The following is a 17,025-nucleotide window of genomic DNA, read 5'->3' on the forward strand; positions in this document are numbered from 1 at the left end:
TCGTATCATCAGAAAAAGGTAGCAGCTAATAGTCCGAAAAGTACGGTATATATCAGTGTGTTGACATATTGTAAAAGGACCAGCACTTAATGAAACTAATGCCATAGTAAATACCTGACCACATGACTATAATCTTTAGAGTATATTTCATACCAGAATCATCACTGGCGGAACTGCCTAGGTCTTCTCTTGGTTCACTGATGGCGGGACTCTCTCTCCCTGTGCCCTTCTCGAGCTGTCTCATTGGACTCGCCTTTCCTGAAGAACGCCCTGAGAAGAGGGGAAAATAAATAGAAATGGGAACTGTGGATGACACTCATATAAACATGTCAGCTGGCGGCAGACAAACACCTGCCACTACTGTCAACAAAAATTCATGACTTTTTCAGTTGCAGTTCTTCTTGACAGAGTGAGAAGGTGAAATTATCAAAAGGAAGTGCAAAATGCACACACTGGAAAATCAGGAGGGTATCACAAGCTTTTTGCCCCTTTTGCACTTCACAAAACATAAGAGGAAACAGCGAACAGTGACAACTGCTATCTTATCACAATGATGCTTGCCAAAGGATCTGACTGGGCCAGAGTATAGGAGAGATTTATATATTTTATGTTTTACATTTTTATTTATTTTCTTAAATTTTTAATGAATAGTGAATATGATATGAATCATGAAAACTGTATAGTGAAGCAGCGAGAGATTATTGTAATCTACTTTTCATTTTGTTTTTATCGATATTACGTATTATAACTCACCGCTCAAAATTTCCAATCGTGGCAACAATAAAATAAGAAAAATAGCTCAAGATTGTTACTTTTTCTTTAATACCAGCTCGTACAATCGCATATGCACCACTAAAAACACGTAATCGGCAGCATTTTCGACCATTACAATAGTAAACTCAGATCAAGGGAGGCAAATTATAATAGTATTAAAATATATTATAATTTACATTTTAATATTATTATTTGAACAATACTATCATATTATAATTGTATAACTATACAACTTTAATTAGATAATATAATTATTTTATTATTAGTTGTATTATTATTATGATAAAAACAATTTAATAATACTAAGATCAAAGGAAGCAAATCAAAATTACGTGTAGATAGAATATTAGAACTCTGATGCATCTTAACTCTTTATATATCGCGAGCTGCGCAGTATGGCTCAGCAAAGCGTAAGTCAAAAAGCTTTAGTAGGCTTCAAACATTACGTTTCTGATTGAGTAGTTAACTAGCCTATCGTATCTGTACTTAAACGGAAGGAAACAATTTTCCGCATGCAATCACCCAATAGAAAACATGTTTACAGCTCATCTTGAGCATGGCTTCGTTTTGCAAAAACTACTATTGTTATTACAATTTCTTTTTAGCAATGACCAGTCGTGTTGGACGCATTACACTAATTATAGATCAATGGCCTATGGGTGATTTTATTAAACAATAATACTACCGAAAGTAATTATTTTATTATTAGCAGTAATAATAGTGCTGGAAGCTGTAATAATATTGATAACTCGTTTGACTCAAAAATAGCCGAAAAAGCGTTCGAGTTCATTATGCATCACATTTGTGGGAATTTTCATGGTAATATGTTATGCTGATTAAGTTGGTATTACAACAGTTTTTGTAGACCATGTGGTTCAAAAATTATAGCGATCTGAATGTGCTCTCGTCAAATATTGGGTTTTACCAAATCTGCAATTATGTCCTAGTAAAGAAATTAATTTGGTAGCGAAAGAGTTGATAGCGTCCAACATTCAGTGGTACCTTTTATGATGCACCTGTCAAGGTTGTCAGTAAGAGATATTGGTAGTCAACGACACAGAGATGACACAAAGCTCATGACTTGATAATCATAGCTGATCTGATTATTAGTTGATGCTACAATACTGACCTAAATATGGGCTATGAGTGTTTTACCTAACATTCAGTAGATATCAGTTTCTCTAAGAGCTTCAATGCATAGCATAACTAAATATAACTCGTCTCATTCAGACATGTTCAAGATAGTAGCGCAAATGGGCGAAAAAGTGTCCAAGAGCGTTCTGCAACACATTTGTGGCATTTTTATGGCATCAGCTAGTGTAAAATTTTAAGCTGACTAATTTGGCATCAAACTAATTTTTATAGGCCGTGTGGTTCAAAAGTTATGACAATTTCTGTGTACACTTTTCAAATATTAGGTTTTACCCAACAAGTAATTATATCTCAGTAGAAAATTAATTTAGTAGCAAAAGCGTTCAAGCATCTAAAATTTTCGTTTCACACCATAAAGATGCTAATAAAAATGTGAAATGATCTGCTCCACTGATCTGTAGACTGAACAATTCAAATAAACCATAGAGAAAGCCCATCATACATTTTAGTTTTGAATGTACATGAATGGTATGCCATAGAAATTCCACTCGCTGAACAAGCTTAGAGATTTTGCCCTTATAACAATTTAAATTCAAGCTATCGACTGACAAACCTCGCTTTGATTTCTTCATGAAAGGATTGAGACCCATTTTCTTTTCTTTGCCAAGCCTTTTTCCAGGTGTTATTATGGTGCCATCAGTCTCCTCATTAGTCGAGCTCTGAGAGTTGGTGCGGGGCATTGTTCTCTTGGGTATAGCGCCCCCTGATGCCGTTGAAACGGACAAAACTGGACCAGCTGTTTGAGAGGGAAAGACACATTCACAAGAAATTCACGAAGAGAGAATTAGTACTAACTAAATTTAGTCGTTTCCTAAATATTCAGCCAGAGGATGAAGAATAGCAAAGTGAATATAAAGAGTGATAACTCGTAACTATGGATACAGAGATGATGCGACCACAAATGCAGAAAAAGGTGGAGTGCAGATGCGTGCAGATAAATGCATATGTGATCACATGCCTACAAATGCAGATGTGATCATGTGCCTACAAACGTAAATATGATAATATGCTTACAAATGCAGATGTGATCAGGTGCCTACAAATGTAGATGTGATCACATGCCTACAAATGTAGATGTGACCACATGCCTACAAATGCAGATGTGATCACGTGCCTACAAATGTAGATAGGATAACACACACTTACAAATGCAGATGTGATTACATGCCTACAAATGTAGATGTGAACACATGCCTACAAATGTCGATGTGATCATGTGCCTACAAATGTAGATATGATAACATGCTTACAAATGTAAATGTGAACACGTGCCTACAAATGTAGATGTGATCACATGCGTACAAATGCAGATGTTCACTAGTTAACTAGAAATAAATAAATACATAAATATATATACAGGACAAATAGCGCAGTTGGTAAGGTATCGGGACAGTAATCATTAGGTCCTCGGTTCAAACCGAGGCAGGTTCAAACCCAACCACTGCACTTTTCTGGTGGTCCTTAGACAAGACCCTTGCTTTTATAATGTCTACAACCTCTATGATGAGTGCAATAGCCAAAGCAATGCCGACTCGGATGTCACCCGGTCAAACAAGGTCCGCGCTGCCTGTAGCTGAACCAGGACAAGGCAGTGAAAAATGGGCTACTGGTTGAATACAGATGAAAAAAAAGATGGCAGTAGGGGACTCAAAAGTGTACAGCAGACAGTGAAAGAGAAAAAGCAAAGCATCACTCAAGTCGCTAGCTGTATTTTAATCGGTGGCTCTTACAATGGACCTTCGCCCTGATGATGAGGAGATTGACCTGCACATGAAACCTCTTCTTGTGCTTACCCCGATCTTCACCAGACATATATGTGGCTGAACAAAGGAAACCTATCGGCCAATACAGAGCCGCTAATCATGGCAGCCCAGGAGCAAGTGCTCCCAACAAGGCAACTCTAAACAAAAATCTATCACGCTAGAGACGATCCTAGATGCAGACTGTGTAAAGATGCACCTGCGACCATCCAACACATCATCAGGGGATGCAAGCAGCTAGCAAGGAACGCATACACTGAGCGGCATAATCATGTCGCAGGTGTTGTGTATAGAAGTCTATGTGACGAGTATGGCCTTAATAAACTGCAACACTGGTGGGAGGCTCCTGGTAAGGTGAATGAAAATGACCGCGCTAAGATCCTCTGGGACTTCTACATCCGGACTGACAAGCATGTCCTAGCAAACCAACCAGATATAATGGTGGTGGACAAGGAGAACAAGAGGGCTACTATAATAGATATAGCAGTACTCAATGACTACAATATAGCCAGCAAAGAAAAGGTAGAGAAATATCTCCCTCTTGGAAAAGAGATTGAAAGATGCTGGGATGTAAGAATCCCAGCAGAACTGCAGCAGAACTGCAGATTGGGATTACAGAACTGCAGAACTGGGATTACAGCAGAACTGTAATCCCAGTAGTCATTGGGGCACTGGGCGCAATAACACCGGCGCATAAAATGTGGCTTGCCCAAATAGTAACAGCAATCAACTCAGGTGAGTTGCAGAAAAGTGCGCTATTGGGAACAGCTAAGATCTTAAGGCGAGTGCTCAAACTCCCAGGTCTCTGGTAGGAGACCCGAGTTAGATCCTTAGAGCAGAAAGTACCACCAATGCGGGGTATCCGGGGTGAAGAAACAATCTTTTTTATATATATATATATAAATATATATAAATATATATATATATAAATAAATATATATTTATACATAAATATATATATGTATAAATATATTATAAATATAATGTATATTTATAATATGTATTATAAATATATATTAAATTTATAATTTTATTTACGAGCTAAATTTATAATTTAGCTATATATATTATAAATATAGCATGACTGAGTGTTAATATTAAATTCATATACATATGAGAATTAAATGTGGAGATTAATCCAAGATCTTTGTTTTCAATAAAAATACTTCTCATAAAAAACAGGATATCAGAAAAGAATAGAGAGACCAAGCAAGTAAAAGAAAGAGACCTACAAGTGGGGATAGAGATAGGATTCTGGAGTGCCTGTCCAGAAGTAGAGATATTCATCACGACAGCTGAACTCCTATTCTGAGCAGTATTGTTCCAGCTTGCAGATCTAGAGTTGATATCTCCGTCATCTTCTATGATCGCAAATCTAAACACCAAAATAATCAATAATTACCTCGCGGTAAACCTAATTAACATAACTAGATGTTGCAATACTTGCTGAAATTGAATTCAAAGCTGATAATATGTGAAAGAAAAGCATGGCAAGGGGATTTGCAGCAATTTTAGCTCTAAGAGCTAAAATTTAGATTTTGAAAAATTAAATTTCGCAGAATGAAATTATTTCCCGAATTAAAACTGGCTGTTTGCAATAAGATGCACTGGGGCTAGTGTCACAAACTGTATATGTTATTATGTATGCACACAAAATGAATAAGGAGTTGTTTGCTCGTGATACCGACTTCGTTTAGTGCTCAGTTGTTTGAGATTGTGCAATCAATCCCTTTAGAGATCCCACTCTATAAAAATATCTTACAGGATGAAGATAATGGGTCTGTCTACCAAATGATCTGCAATCGAACTTCTACTTGCCAACTATTGCTACCACTGTGAACCTATGCAACGCTGAAGTAACAACTTGGTTTACCTGCCTGAAAGCTGAATTAGCAGCAAAAACATTTTTGTACAAATCAGTACTTTGATTAATGCTTGTACATATAATTGAAGCATTTTATATAGTGTATTTGTGTTTTCACACCAATCTCAATAGCTCAATGAGCAGACCAAAGAGTGGTGATGCTAGATCATAGAGTGGTGAAAATGTTACAGTTGGGTTACCATAGAAACACGAGTTACTTTATCCTGACCTGTTTGAAGAAGTGCTGGCTCGACTATTTCCAGTTGGTGGTGTTTCCCAGCTTCTAGACCTATTCTCTTGTGGCGTAGTAGCAGACCATGCCTCTGGCTTTCCATCCTGATTGGACGGAGATGCTCTAACGGGCATCTGATTTGCCGCCCAGTCAGCTGACGAAGCAGAGTTACCCCAAGAAGCTGTCGTAGCAGGTTTGTTGGCCGATGCCCAAGGATCAGCTGCTTGCCATGCAGGGTTTGCCTATGAATAAAATAAATTCAATTTATTTCAAAATAACTCTAGTTCCAACAGATGAAATTATCAAATAAATCAGTGTGGTTTCAATTTTATAGCAACACAATAACCACAGTAAAAATACATCTTAAGATTCTACAGCTTACATACGTGTACATCAAGACCGCAGCGGTTCCTCTACCCGCTCTTACCTGTTGACTAGTGCCACCTCTCGACCAATTAGAGACGGCATTGGATGCTTGTGCAGAGAGAGCTGCTTGTCGGTTTCCAGGATCCCAAGTTGACTTCGGTAGAACACTGTTTGCCTGAGTGGGTGAGACCCAATCTCCGCCACCAGCTGATATAGAAGAATTGGCCATACAGTTAAAAACCAGAACCGCATGTCAACATTGAAGATCAAACTAACAGAAATAGTACACGCATCCAGTCTGTTTTTGTTTCATCGTGACAATGCTTACATAGGGTTAAAACAGTAACCCTTGTGACACTTAATACAGGTGCTCTCTTCATAAAAGTGAAACTGCTTTTGTTTGTGGATCTTATAGATTCTCCACGCTTGACCTAGAGAAGAATAGCTGATAAAATATCAAAATAATTTTTTCATGAATTGGAATGAGCCGTAAACGTCTGTGTAACCCAACATGTATCCATCAATTTGACCTTATTATCTGAATGTCAATTTCAGAGATGTGGTTGACATAGTAATTACTTCATTGATAATCTGAAAACAAGTCCAATACAAATGTTTACCAGACACCAAATGCGTTTGCTACAAAGCAAGCTTTCAGCGATCGATGACTATAAACATTGAAGTACGTAAAGGAATGACTTTTAATAATATATCATACATGCAGGGTTAATCCACTGTCAACAGACCATAACCAACTCCAATATTGTTTAATCAGAGTGTGACAAAAACAGCTATAGTTTTGAAATGGTGAGAGGGGTAAATAATTGGATTTTGAACATCTCATGTGTACATATCATGAGAATATTATTGTATCTTATATCTGTCTTACCTAGCTCATGTCTGTAGCTATAAACTGAATATACATTGTCAAAAAAATATCTCGCATGAACTCACCCAAAGCGCATCTTTTTAACACTCAAAAACTTCCATATTTCCAAACTTGGACATAAAATTCAGCCAAACAGCAAACCACACCTACCTTGGCGTATGGGAGGCGTGGCTAATTCATCACTCAGAGGATCAAACATGTCGAGTAGATTTGCAGCATTGTTGTCCTGCGTCCTGATTGGCTCGAGTGGAGCCATATGATTGGGCAGTTGACCAGAGTCTGTGTAGGTGTTGTTCATGAGTTGGGGAGGGAGGGTGAGCGAGGTGGAGACAAAACTAGAGCCGACAGAATGGTTGAGCCGACCCACTTCCTGACGCCGTGGATCTGCAAAATAACCTTTTATTCAACAACCAATAGAGCAGAGACGAACCGAGACGAATGCACAATTCTCTTGTATTCGTCATAAACTAAATCCCTAGTTACTTTTTGTTAGAGGTTGACTTGCAACAACATTCACATTACAGTTATTTGGTATCAAAATATTCACCATGTCTGACTCTGTTGTGTTGTAGGTGCCAAATCTGTGGAAATGTGAATACAAGCTCTTAAAAGCTCAAAAACGAAAAGCCGTCGTAGATTGGAATCTGTTTATTTCTCTGCCGTAGTCATTACATTTGGTTATTGTCTTGTCATGTGATGTTCTCACGTGAATTGAAAGACCAATAAAAAGCTCAATATAAAACTTATCGTAGCACTAGTTTATGACAAACACTTCGGGTTTTACCGAAGACCCTGTATCAAATATAGATGCTCGTTAATTTACAGTTTTGTTTCGGCGTGGTCTAATCGTCTAGTCGTAATCTGATCATGTGACCCAATACTTCGCAAATAATTTGTGCAGCACTTTTCGATTATCACAAGTGGCCAACAGGCTCGTCATGATTATCAGACAATGATATGTACTCCTTCGAGCTAAGGTTAAAAAATTAAACAAATTTTTACGGTAAGTTATAAGATATCAGTGCTAAAAGTGACAGCATAACAATGACAATAAAACAGACGCGTAAGAACAATAGACATGGTTTTATTGAATGCGTGAAGTATATTTGTGAAAATATTTCGACGAATGAGGTTGCATGAAAGTGTAAACAGAAACCATCTTGTAACAACTACACCCCATTGAGCCATTTTGGAAAAAGAATCCAAACTACGACAGTCTCGTGTGACTGCGATTAACTGTTCATTTTTTTTTAGCTTTTAAGAGCTTTTAATCACATTCCCACATAGTTTGCACCTACAACACAACAGAGTATAACATGACAAATCTTTTGATACCAAATAACTGTAATGTGAATTTTGTTGCAAGTCAACGTTTAATGATGAATCTGTGAGTTATCTTACCGTAAAACCTGTAGCTATCATTCAGATTTATATTTTATTCAAATGATACCTCAAGTTTTTGGACTATGAAAAAACTGGAAAAAAACATGGAAACTTTTAAAAACAAATGGAAGTTTTGACATATGAAGCAAACATACTGTCAGCACTCACCTAAAGCGGAAGGCGCCTCAGGGAAGGCGGGCTGGTGATGAGCAAAAGGAAAAAGCTGTTGCTGAGCCTGAGGACCTTGGTGTCTGACTGGCACAAAAGGGCTGTTGGGCTCACCTCTTCTACTATCTGTGCTACGGGTGGACATGGCATCCGACTCACTGCCAAGATCTACCCCGCCTAGAGACTCTTCCTAAAACCACATGAAAGACATCACACTTTACAGATGAACTACATGCATTGGAGCAAAGCTTGACGTTATATCGAAGACCGATGCGCCATTTGCGCAATGATGTTTCGAATGAGTGAAAGAAATATGTGCTATAAATTACTCCATTTTACACGTGATATAGTTTATATTAACATAATTTATAAGTTTTATGATTTACTTTAATTGCTACTAGCTTTTCTGTTTTAGATTTAATGTTTCAATAAATTTTGGATGTCATATGTTGAAAATTACTTCTTATGTTGAAACAGATATTCGCTCTAATTGTGTCATATATCGAAAGGTTTACACATCAAGGTTAAACTCTATGGGATTTATCGTATGTAACATGATTGCAGTCATTTCCGTTGCCACTGGCAAATCGCAAATGGCGCAACGGTCTTCGATACCGTTAACCTTCAAACACGGTAGAGATCATTGCTTATATATTACAGATAAATAAGCTTCAACCTAAGCTTCCGGGACACTCAATTTCGCACAAATGCAAAGAAAAACTTCTTAGCCTTGAGGTATTACAACCACTTAAACAAATGTTTTATACAATTGAAACATTATGACGGAAATCAATAAAAAATAAAATATAGCTTTAATGTTATAATGCAAAGATGCTCATAATGGGAAGGGTGAAAGGCGAAAAGGTCCTACAAGCATTTTGCACTTTTACACTTAACAAAAAGTAACAGGAAACAGCGAACTGCGACAACTGCTATCACAATGATGCTTGGCGGAGGGATCTCACTGGGCCAGAGTAATGATAGGAGACATTCATATATTTGGTTTTATATATATATTCATCTTCTTTAATTTTGAACGAATAATAAAAGCTGTATAGCGAAGTAGCGAGAGATCATTGTAATCTACTTTTCATTTTGTTTTTATCCCATGACCAAACGAGCGGATGCGAAGTTTGGGAGTTTTTATGATAAATGCATGTGCACACAACTTACGAAAATTATTCATCAACATTGAGACGAACCCTTGTATCAAAATTTCATCAACAAATTTAACCATCGTTTTGTAGAGTCGTTAAAGTATAATAACGATACAAAACACATATAGGCCTATTTAAATATGTTACCAAGTCTTTGTAAATTATCGAAATTCTTTCAAAACTTACCCATCTGATCGGATTTTACACAAATAGACAGATTTATTTGGACGAAAATCGTTATTAAAACTTGCTAAGCCTCACTTTTTTCAAAGTTAAGACCCGAAATTGAAACGCCGAGCGACAGGGAATAGAACGATTAAGTCGTGCGCATTTCACGAAAAAAAACGTGCACATTTCACCAGTCTATAGCATTGGCGAAGGGTTTCTGTAATTAACGTAGGAGTACTGAAATCGTTTCATTTCAGTAAAGGAAATGACGATGATATTTTTTTCTAACGATTTTTATGAGATTACGATATTTAATTATAAGTTTGGATATTCTTCTTGATATTGTTAGCTATGACGTTTTTAAATGTAAACAAAATTGTTCATTGGTTTTCTATTATTACTGTATTACTATATTAATAATATTGGTTATTCTAATGATATCAGTGCATTTTACTTCTAATATTGCATTTCTCCTATTGCAGGTGGAGAAATATAAACATATAATCTTTTCCTTTTATTATTGCTGTTTGTCATGACCAAACACTTTTTTAAATAGATTTTCTAAAAATCTATATAAATACCACTTCTTGATATTGTTAGCTATGACGTTTTGAAATGTAAACAAAATTGTGCATTGGTTTTATATTATTACTATATTAATAATATTGGTTATTCCAATAATATCAGTGCATTTTACTTCTAATATTGGCCAATATTGCATTTCTCCTATTGCAGGGGGAGAGATATAAACATATAATCTTTTCCTTTCATTATTGCTGTTTGTTGTATATAAAAACACCCACACCCAGTACATTACAGCTACCATTGCAGTTATCCTATTGCACAGCAGTGCCATTTGACTGCTAATATTGCATTTCTCAACCATCAGTACCCTTTCTTTTTCCCAATATCACTTTGGTCGTGGGCTGTATGACAGTGGAATTTCTAGTCAATATTACATATTATAACTTACCGCGCAGAATTTACGATTGTTACAACAATAAAATAAAAAATAGCCCAAAATCTTTACTTCTTCGTTAATACCAGCTCATACAATCGCATATGCACCAATAAAAACACATAATCGGCAGAATTTGCGACTATTATAATAGTAAACTCAGATCGATTTTACTAAATTGGTATCATGGTGGCTGGATAGGAGCAGTTTCATCACACCTAACAATTGACTGCATTCCTGAAACCACACTGACGCTTTTTGCAAAAGCATGTGAAGAAAATATACAACAAAGATTGTTTCTTGAATCTAGTACTTCAAACCCTCAAAAATGATGTAAGAAATGACATCATTGTGTGACATCCTGCACATTTTTCGGTGATGTTTATTTTGGAGCACAATGTATTCGGTTGTAAGGCCTACTATAAAGTACTTGGTTTCAAATCAGGTAAATAACAGGCATTTGCTGTAAACTTACTCGGGCCTTTATCATAGAAATGTAATGTATTGCACAACAAAGTACTTAGTATTAAATGTGTGATTTTCACTAGTTTAAACAGCAGTTGAAGGGTGAAGCAACTCCAAGTATTTGTTGAGTATTTTACGCAAGCTTAGTAACGACATACAGGTTTCTGAATAAAATAGTGGGAGGGGAAGGTGTGAATCACTTACAATCTGGTCCAATTCCCTTAGTCTATCGATAGGCCGCTCACTTGTGTCAGAATTGAGTACATCTGTGCTCCACGCCGATTCACTCGCAGTCTCTGAGATCATTTCCTATAAAAAAAACATGACAAATAAATCTACAAGTGAACAAGCCTATCTAACTTATTTAGTTATAGTAAATAATAGTTTTGAAAATAATTATAGCTGTAGTTACTACATTGCATTAAAAAAGACCCTTGTTACCCAATGAGAAGCGACTCGTTCAAAAGTGATGGTGAACTGCGGCCAAAATAGAATCACCCTACAAAAACCCTGCTCTTCTATTCGCTGACAGAGAAAGTTTTCCTTGCCTATTTATGTGGACTATGTGAGATACAGCAGGGGAGTACATATATAATAAGTGTTACCAGCCGAGACTGTACAGAGGTAACAAAAAGACTTGAGAGGCTATGATAGTTACTACTGATAATTGGTAAAACCTCTCCAAGTTCATACGAGTTCAATATATTACTATAAATACTACAGACTAACTGAATGCCCGACATTGCACGGGTATTAAAAACAGCTTATTAACAGCGGCGGGTAATGTAGCTGCCTGCGACTTGCCACATTAGCACATTGCCAATGACTAATTTAAGTAAGCTAGTATACGTGTTCCCAGACTTAATAATAAGAGCTGTGAGAGCAAGCTTTAATGAGGTGGCATAATACAGAGTGCTATGAGTATTGTAACTGACATAATGACTCATATTGCCCAATGAATCCATTGCATCTCGCGTAGCTAAATTGATTATATTGTTACCTAGTGAATGAGAGGTTCCGAGATCAAATCCAACACGAAGCGTATCTTTTATTCCTATATTTTAATAACTATAACTGGAATAGTCCGAATAACGGACTTTGAAATTTATATATATACTAGCTGTACTACCCGGTGTTGCCTGGGTAATAAAAGTCTTTGGACAAAAAATTGATTATTATTTAACATATAACAATATTTGCCATCCTAACTTGCAAACTACATATCTTGAAAAAAGTATTTTGTGTAGTTGAAATAAATTAAGAGAGAAAATGAAAACAGCTGTAAAGGTTTTTAAATTTTGTTAAACAACTTTTAAACTTCATATCATGAGGAAAATGTTTCGTGCAGGTCATATAAACTTTAAAAAAGCGACTACAAAAAGGTTTAGATGTACATGTAAATGTGAAATAGCAAATAATAGCTAAAGTAAGTCGGTTTTGCTACGATTACAATAAAAGATAATTCAGTAATGATACAATTAATACGAACTGAGAAAACAAAATAAAAATCCTGAATATGTTGAATTAATAGTAACAATTCTTGCATAGAAGTGTGTGTATAAAAAAGGTTACTGTTCCACCAGAAGCTATCCATCAAAACTTTGAATACGGCGATACTGGTACCTCTCGATACCGGTACAAAAGTAAAGATGAGATATCGTACTGTCTTTGTCTGACCGAACAGAGAGAGAATGTCAAGGCTCTGCCTACGGAGATAATACAATTTTCCACAACAAAATAATTGGCCTTGACCGCAGATATAGCAATTGAATCTTATGAAAAATCTGAAAATAGAAGTTCAAAAAACATGAAAAAGCATCGTGTTTCATAGAGTTGATAGAATTCACAGGGCTTCAAATAGTAAGTCAGTTAGCGTGAAAATACGCTACGTCGTATATGATAGCGCCTCTGGTCAATACATCTTGTATATCTCAGTGGTAGAACACTTGGATTTAACACTTGCGGTTGCAATCTCCGTGAGTTCAAATTCGCCATAATGCGAAATTTTAAATTCCAAGACTCTAACCCTTTGGCTGGGGAAACGACAAAAATGTCGTTTATCGGTTGCGTGGAGAAACGACTTTTATGTCGCCTTCGGTAGACGCTTATAAAGCTGTCACCTAGTAACGTTAAACAAAGGATATGAACCCTAGTACAATTTAAATATCAACAAAATATCAGTAGATAAATTACAATGTGAAATGATTATCTAAGGGGTGTTGCCTGGTGCTAAAAGCTAAAGGAATCACGCTTTTTAGAAAAAAATGGAGGTTGGAATAACCAGTCAACATCGACTTGACGTTCAAAAAGGTAAAATAAAAATGTATTTTAACAGTATAAAAAATAATTCAGATGATAGAAATCAAGTAAACTTTTAGGACTTTTGAATATACAGAGAAAAGTGATCGTTATGGTAGCTCGCACGGCTCAGATGTAGCGTTGGACTCAACCGAAAGTAATGTTTTCAAGCATTTCATACAGGGAACATAGTTGTAGCTTGACAACCGAACAGCTGAGCCATGTTTAACTACAACTACATGTATGTTCAAGACAACTGAACATAGTTGTAGCTTTTTTGTAGTAGCACATATTTAAATGAGTTCATGTAAAAAAATTTTAGTAGAAATAATTTTCAGTTTTAACTATGCATGCTCATAAAATACCGATTTTATTGAATTTTCAAAAATAAAAATTCTGGTGTTTCTGGTGTTTTTGAGGAGCCTCAACCCAGCCAAAGGGTTAATAGCTATAGCTGGACATACACAGACACACATACAGACAGACAAACTTTGAAAAATGCATGTATTGCAATAAAAAAAAATCGGCGAAATGCAAACTAATTTTTCAAAGTACATGTAGGAGTCAAAGTTTAAACACCAGAACCAGAACACTTAAACTGCTTTCTAAACATATTGTATTTATTTCCTATATAATAAGTAAGTAAATCAAAGTTATTTTGATTGACTTTCATTTGTATTTCAACTTCATTTCCAGTATTTTAAGCCAGAAAATGCACTTGCATAGAACAGGCATAGTTTGGCTGTCATCTGGTCAGAATAATCGTACTTGTGATTAACTGGGTTCATTGTGAGAATGAAGTCACATGTTTGTAAAAGTATTTCATGCATGTATATTTATGTATTATCAATTTTTTAATGACTTTATTAATTTCATGTTTTTAAAATTTTTAATTAACATATTTTAACCGAAAGTACTGAGACCAAGGAATGTGAGCTGCGAAATATTGAGGGATCCCTATATAATGTGATATATTAATTAGAAGCATTAATCTCATAATAACTTGAGCTAATTTACTTACGGGAACGAGAGGAGGGACCCCTGCCTCGTACTGACTCTCAGGTGGTTCCGAGTCTGAGGCGTACACATCTGTAGACCAAGAATCACTGACTAGAGATGTGTTATCCATTGCCCTATCAACTCTCGTCTCTATTCCGAACTTACCAAATCTGACAAACAACACAAAAAACAAAAGAAAATATCCTAAAATGGAAATAAAAATATGTTTACAACTGCTCGAAAGTAAAAAAAGTTCTTCAATGCTGAATGAACGATGGAAAAATACCAGAATATGTAATAAATGTAAATGTAAATATCAATGGTAATAAATGTTTACTGAAATAGCTGACAAGTTAGCCGTAGTGCTCCGTTGCTTCGAGTAAGGCGCGAAGGAAAAGGATATCATTAAAACTTCTCGCTGAACTCGAAAAAACGGGTTGGCTAATATTTAATCTATTCAAGGATTAAGTTGATTGAGATATAGGATTATTAAATTCAAACTAGTAAGTCAAACAGAACCAAACAAATTTTAAAATTGCTTTTGTACCAATTTGATAGTTTTTTTCACAAATCCTTCAGATAAAACAATAAAAAGATTTATATTCTTGTAGATGTTCTTATATGCCCTGATATAGTTCCGAGGCTAAATTTCACGTACAAACCAGTCAAGCTTGTCTACGACACCAACATTCTTTTTGAAAATGTGAAAATGTTCATAGAAAAGATGTTTTATTCTCCTAATTTGATGGTCATAACAAGAGCTTCTTACCTGTCAGTGAGGTCAGTGTTAGGCTTGCGAACTGTTACGGGTAAATCAGGCGGGTTGGCAGCATCTGCGCCGCCAACATCACCCATAGACTGAGGGGTCTCCCGTCCAGAAATGTTGGGCGAGCCTATCGTGATGTAATAATAACGATTAACTTAGGACCTCTGCACTAGTGCCCAGCATAGGAAAGATTTTTATGGAAATTGAAAAAAATTTGAAAGCACATCAGCATTGACCATATGAAAGAACAACTGTCAAACAGACTGACATTTTAAATATGTGGCTTATGGTTGTCGAAATGCTTAGTGAAATAAAATCGCATATTACAATAATATATATAATATGACTATTACATAACTATTATATAATACAACTGTATATGATAACATAATATATATACAATAATACTAATTCTAACATAATAATAATTGGACCATAATAACATAAAACAACATAGAAATATAGAAATTATATATTATTATACGGTGCACCCTCAAGATACGATTACCATGATATACAATTTTTCACCTTATGAAATTGAACAGTGTGAGATCTTCCCCCGACTATACGAATTTTATTTCACCATACGAATTCGAGAAGTTTTGCCCGAATTAAAATTTGGCAGTTGGTGTGCTCAGAACGCACGTCGAAATAACAAAGATGCCGAAATACAGTTCGCCGAAAACATTTTCAGAACGCTTATAAGAGACGTGATGACCGACTTCTCTCAGGTCAGCATTCCGCGTGGGAAATTTCGTGTAAAATACACAAGCGAGAGCAAATATTCATTTTTAGCGTTATACTCTCTTTTACTACAAACTTTTAATCAGCATACGCATATAACTACAAGTATTTATATTTAAATCATTAGCTATGGAATCTGAGACCGATACAAAACGTTACAAAACGAAGGAAAATGATTCCATGTCAACAAAGTTGGAGGTCATAAATAAATAAGGTGTCCGTATTGTTAATGTTGCCAAGAAATATGGTCGCAACCAATCAACATTTGCAATTATTAAAACAAGAACTCTGAAGATTTGAAGGAGTTGGAAGGCCATGCACGCGATCAGCATTCAAGAGGAGCAACCATTTTGTGGGGGGGGGGCGAGGAAATAGAAGGTACAGAAAACCTACATCGGCAGAAATATTTCAAGTGTTTTATTTACTGATGTAGACTGGTACATAAAAACAATGCATGCATAATGTATATCATCCTTTATCTCCTTTGTGTGGCATCTTTTTCATGTTTTATTCATTTGATTTCTTGTTTTATTTTCTTGTTTACCCACATCTTTGCAAGCGGGCCTGTTCTCTATTACGTAAATACAACCTATCATATGTATGTAACTCATATAACTAGCTACTCAAGAAAGTTGATGCATCCACATTACTTTCTTAAACTTGCTGAAGCCCTGTCCTCTAGGGTATAAATAAGTCCAAACTTTGTACGTTTGGTTACATTGATTCTTGTGCACATTTCATACAAGGCAAACTACTGTAACGCCTTCTCTGGATCTTTTTACAAGTATTAGCTAGCTAGCAATTTTCTGCATTGCACAAGCAGTTTGTTCATTTAAACCAGTGGAAAAATTGGACAGGATTAGACAACTTCCTTTAGCCTGC

At 35.9% G+C, this 17,025-nt stretch overlaps 1 protein-coding gene across 1 annotated transcript in view; it reads right to left on the reverse strand.

Annotated features, from left to right (window-relative positions):
- LOC137398547 (GTPase-activating protein and VPS9 domain-containing protein 1-like) overlaps nt 1–17,025 on the reverse strand; it is a 69,397-nt gene that overhangs the window by 18,827 nt on the left and 33,545 nt on the right. Inside the window, exons 14-23 of the mRNA XM_068084671.1 lie at nt 15,403–15,526; nt 14,656–14,803; nt 11,541–11,645; nt 8,589–8,778; nt 7,188–7,421; nt 6,210–6,355; nt 5,780–6,024; nt 4,919–5,061; nt 2,480–2,662; nt 154–270 (exon numbers count right to left, since the gene is read on the reverse strand). Coding sequence (XP_067940772.1) covers nt 154–270; nt 2,480–2,662; nt 4,919–5,061; nt 5,780–6,024; nt 6,210–6,355; nt 7,188–7,421; nt 8,589–8,778; nt 11,541–11,645; nt 14,656–14,803; nt 15,403–15,526 — 1,635 coding nt within the window. The remainder of the gene's footprint in view (nt 1–153; nt 271–2,479; nt 2,663–4,918; nt 5,062–5,779; nt 6,025–6,209; nt 6,356–7,187; nt 7,422–8,588; nt 8,779–11,540; nt 11,646–14,655; nt 14,804–15,402; nt 15,527–17,025) is intronic.

Source organism: Watersipora subatra, chromosome 6 (assembly GCF_963576615.1).
Source record: "Watersipora subatra chromosome 6, tzWatSuba1.1, whole genome shotgun sequence".
NCBI classification, from domain to species: Eukaryota; Metazoa; Bryozoa; class Gymnolaemata; order Cheilostomatida; family Watersiporidae; genus Watersipora; species Watersipora subatra.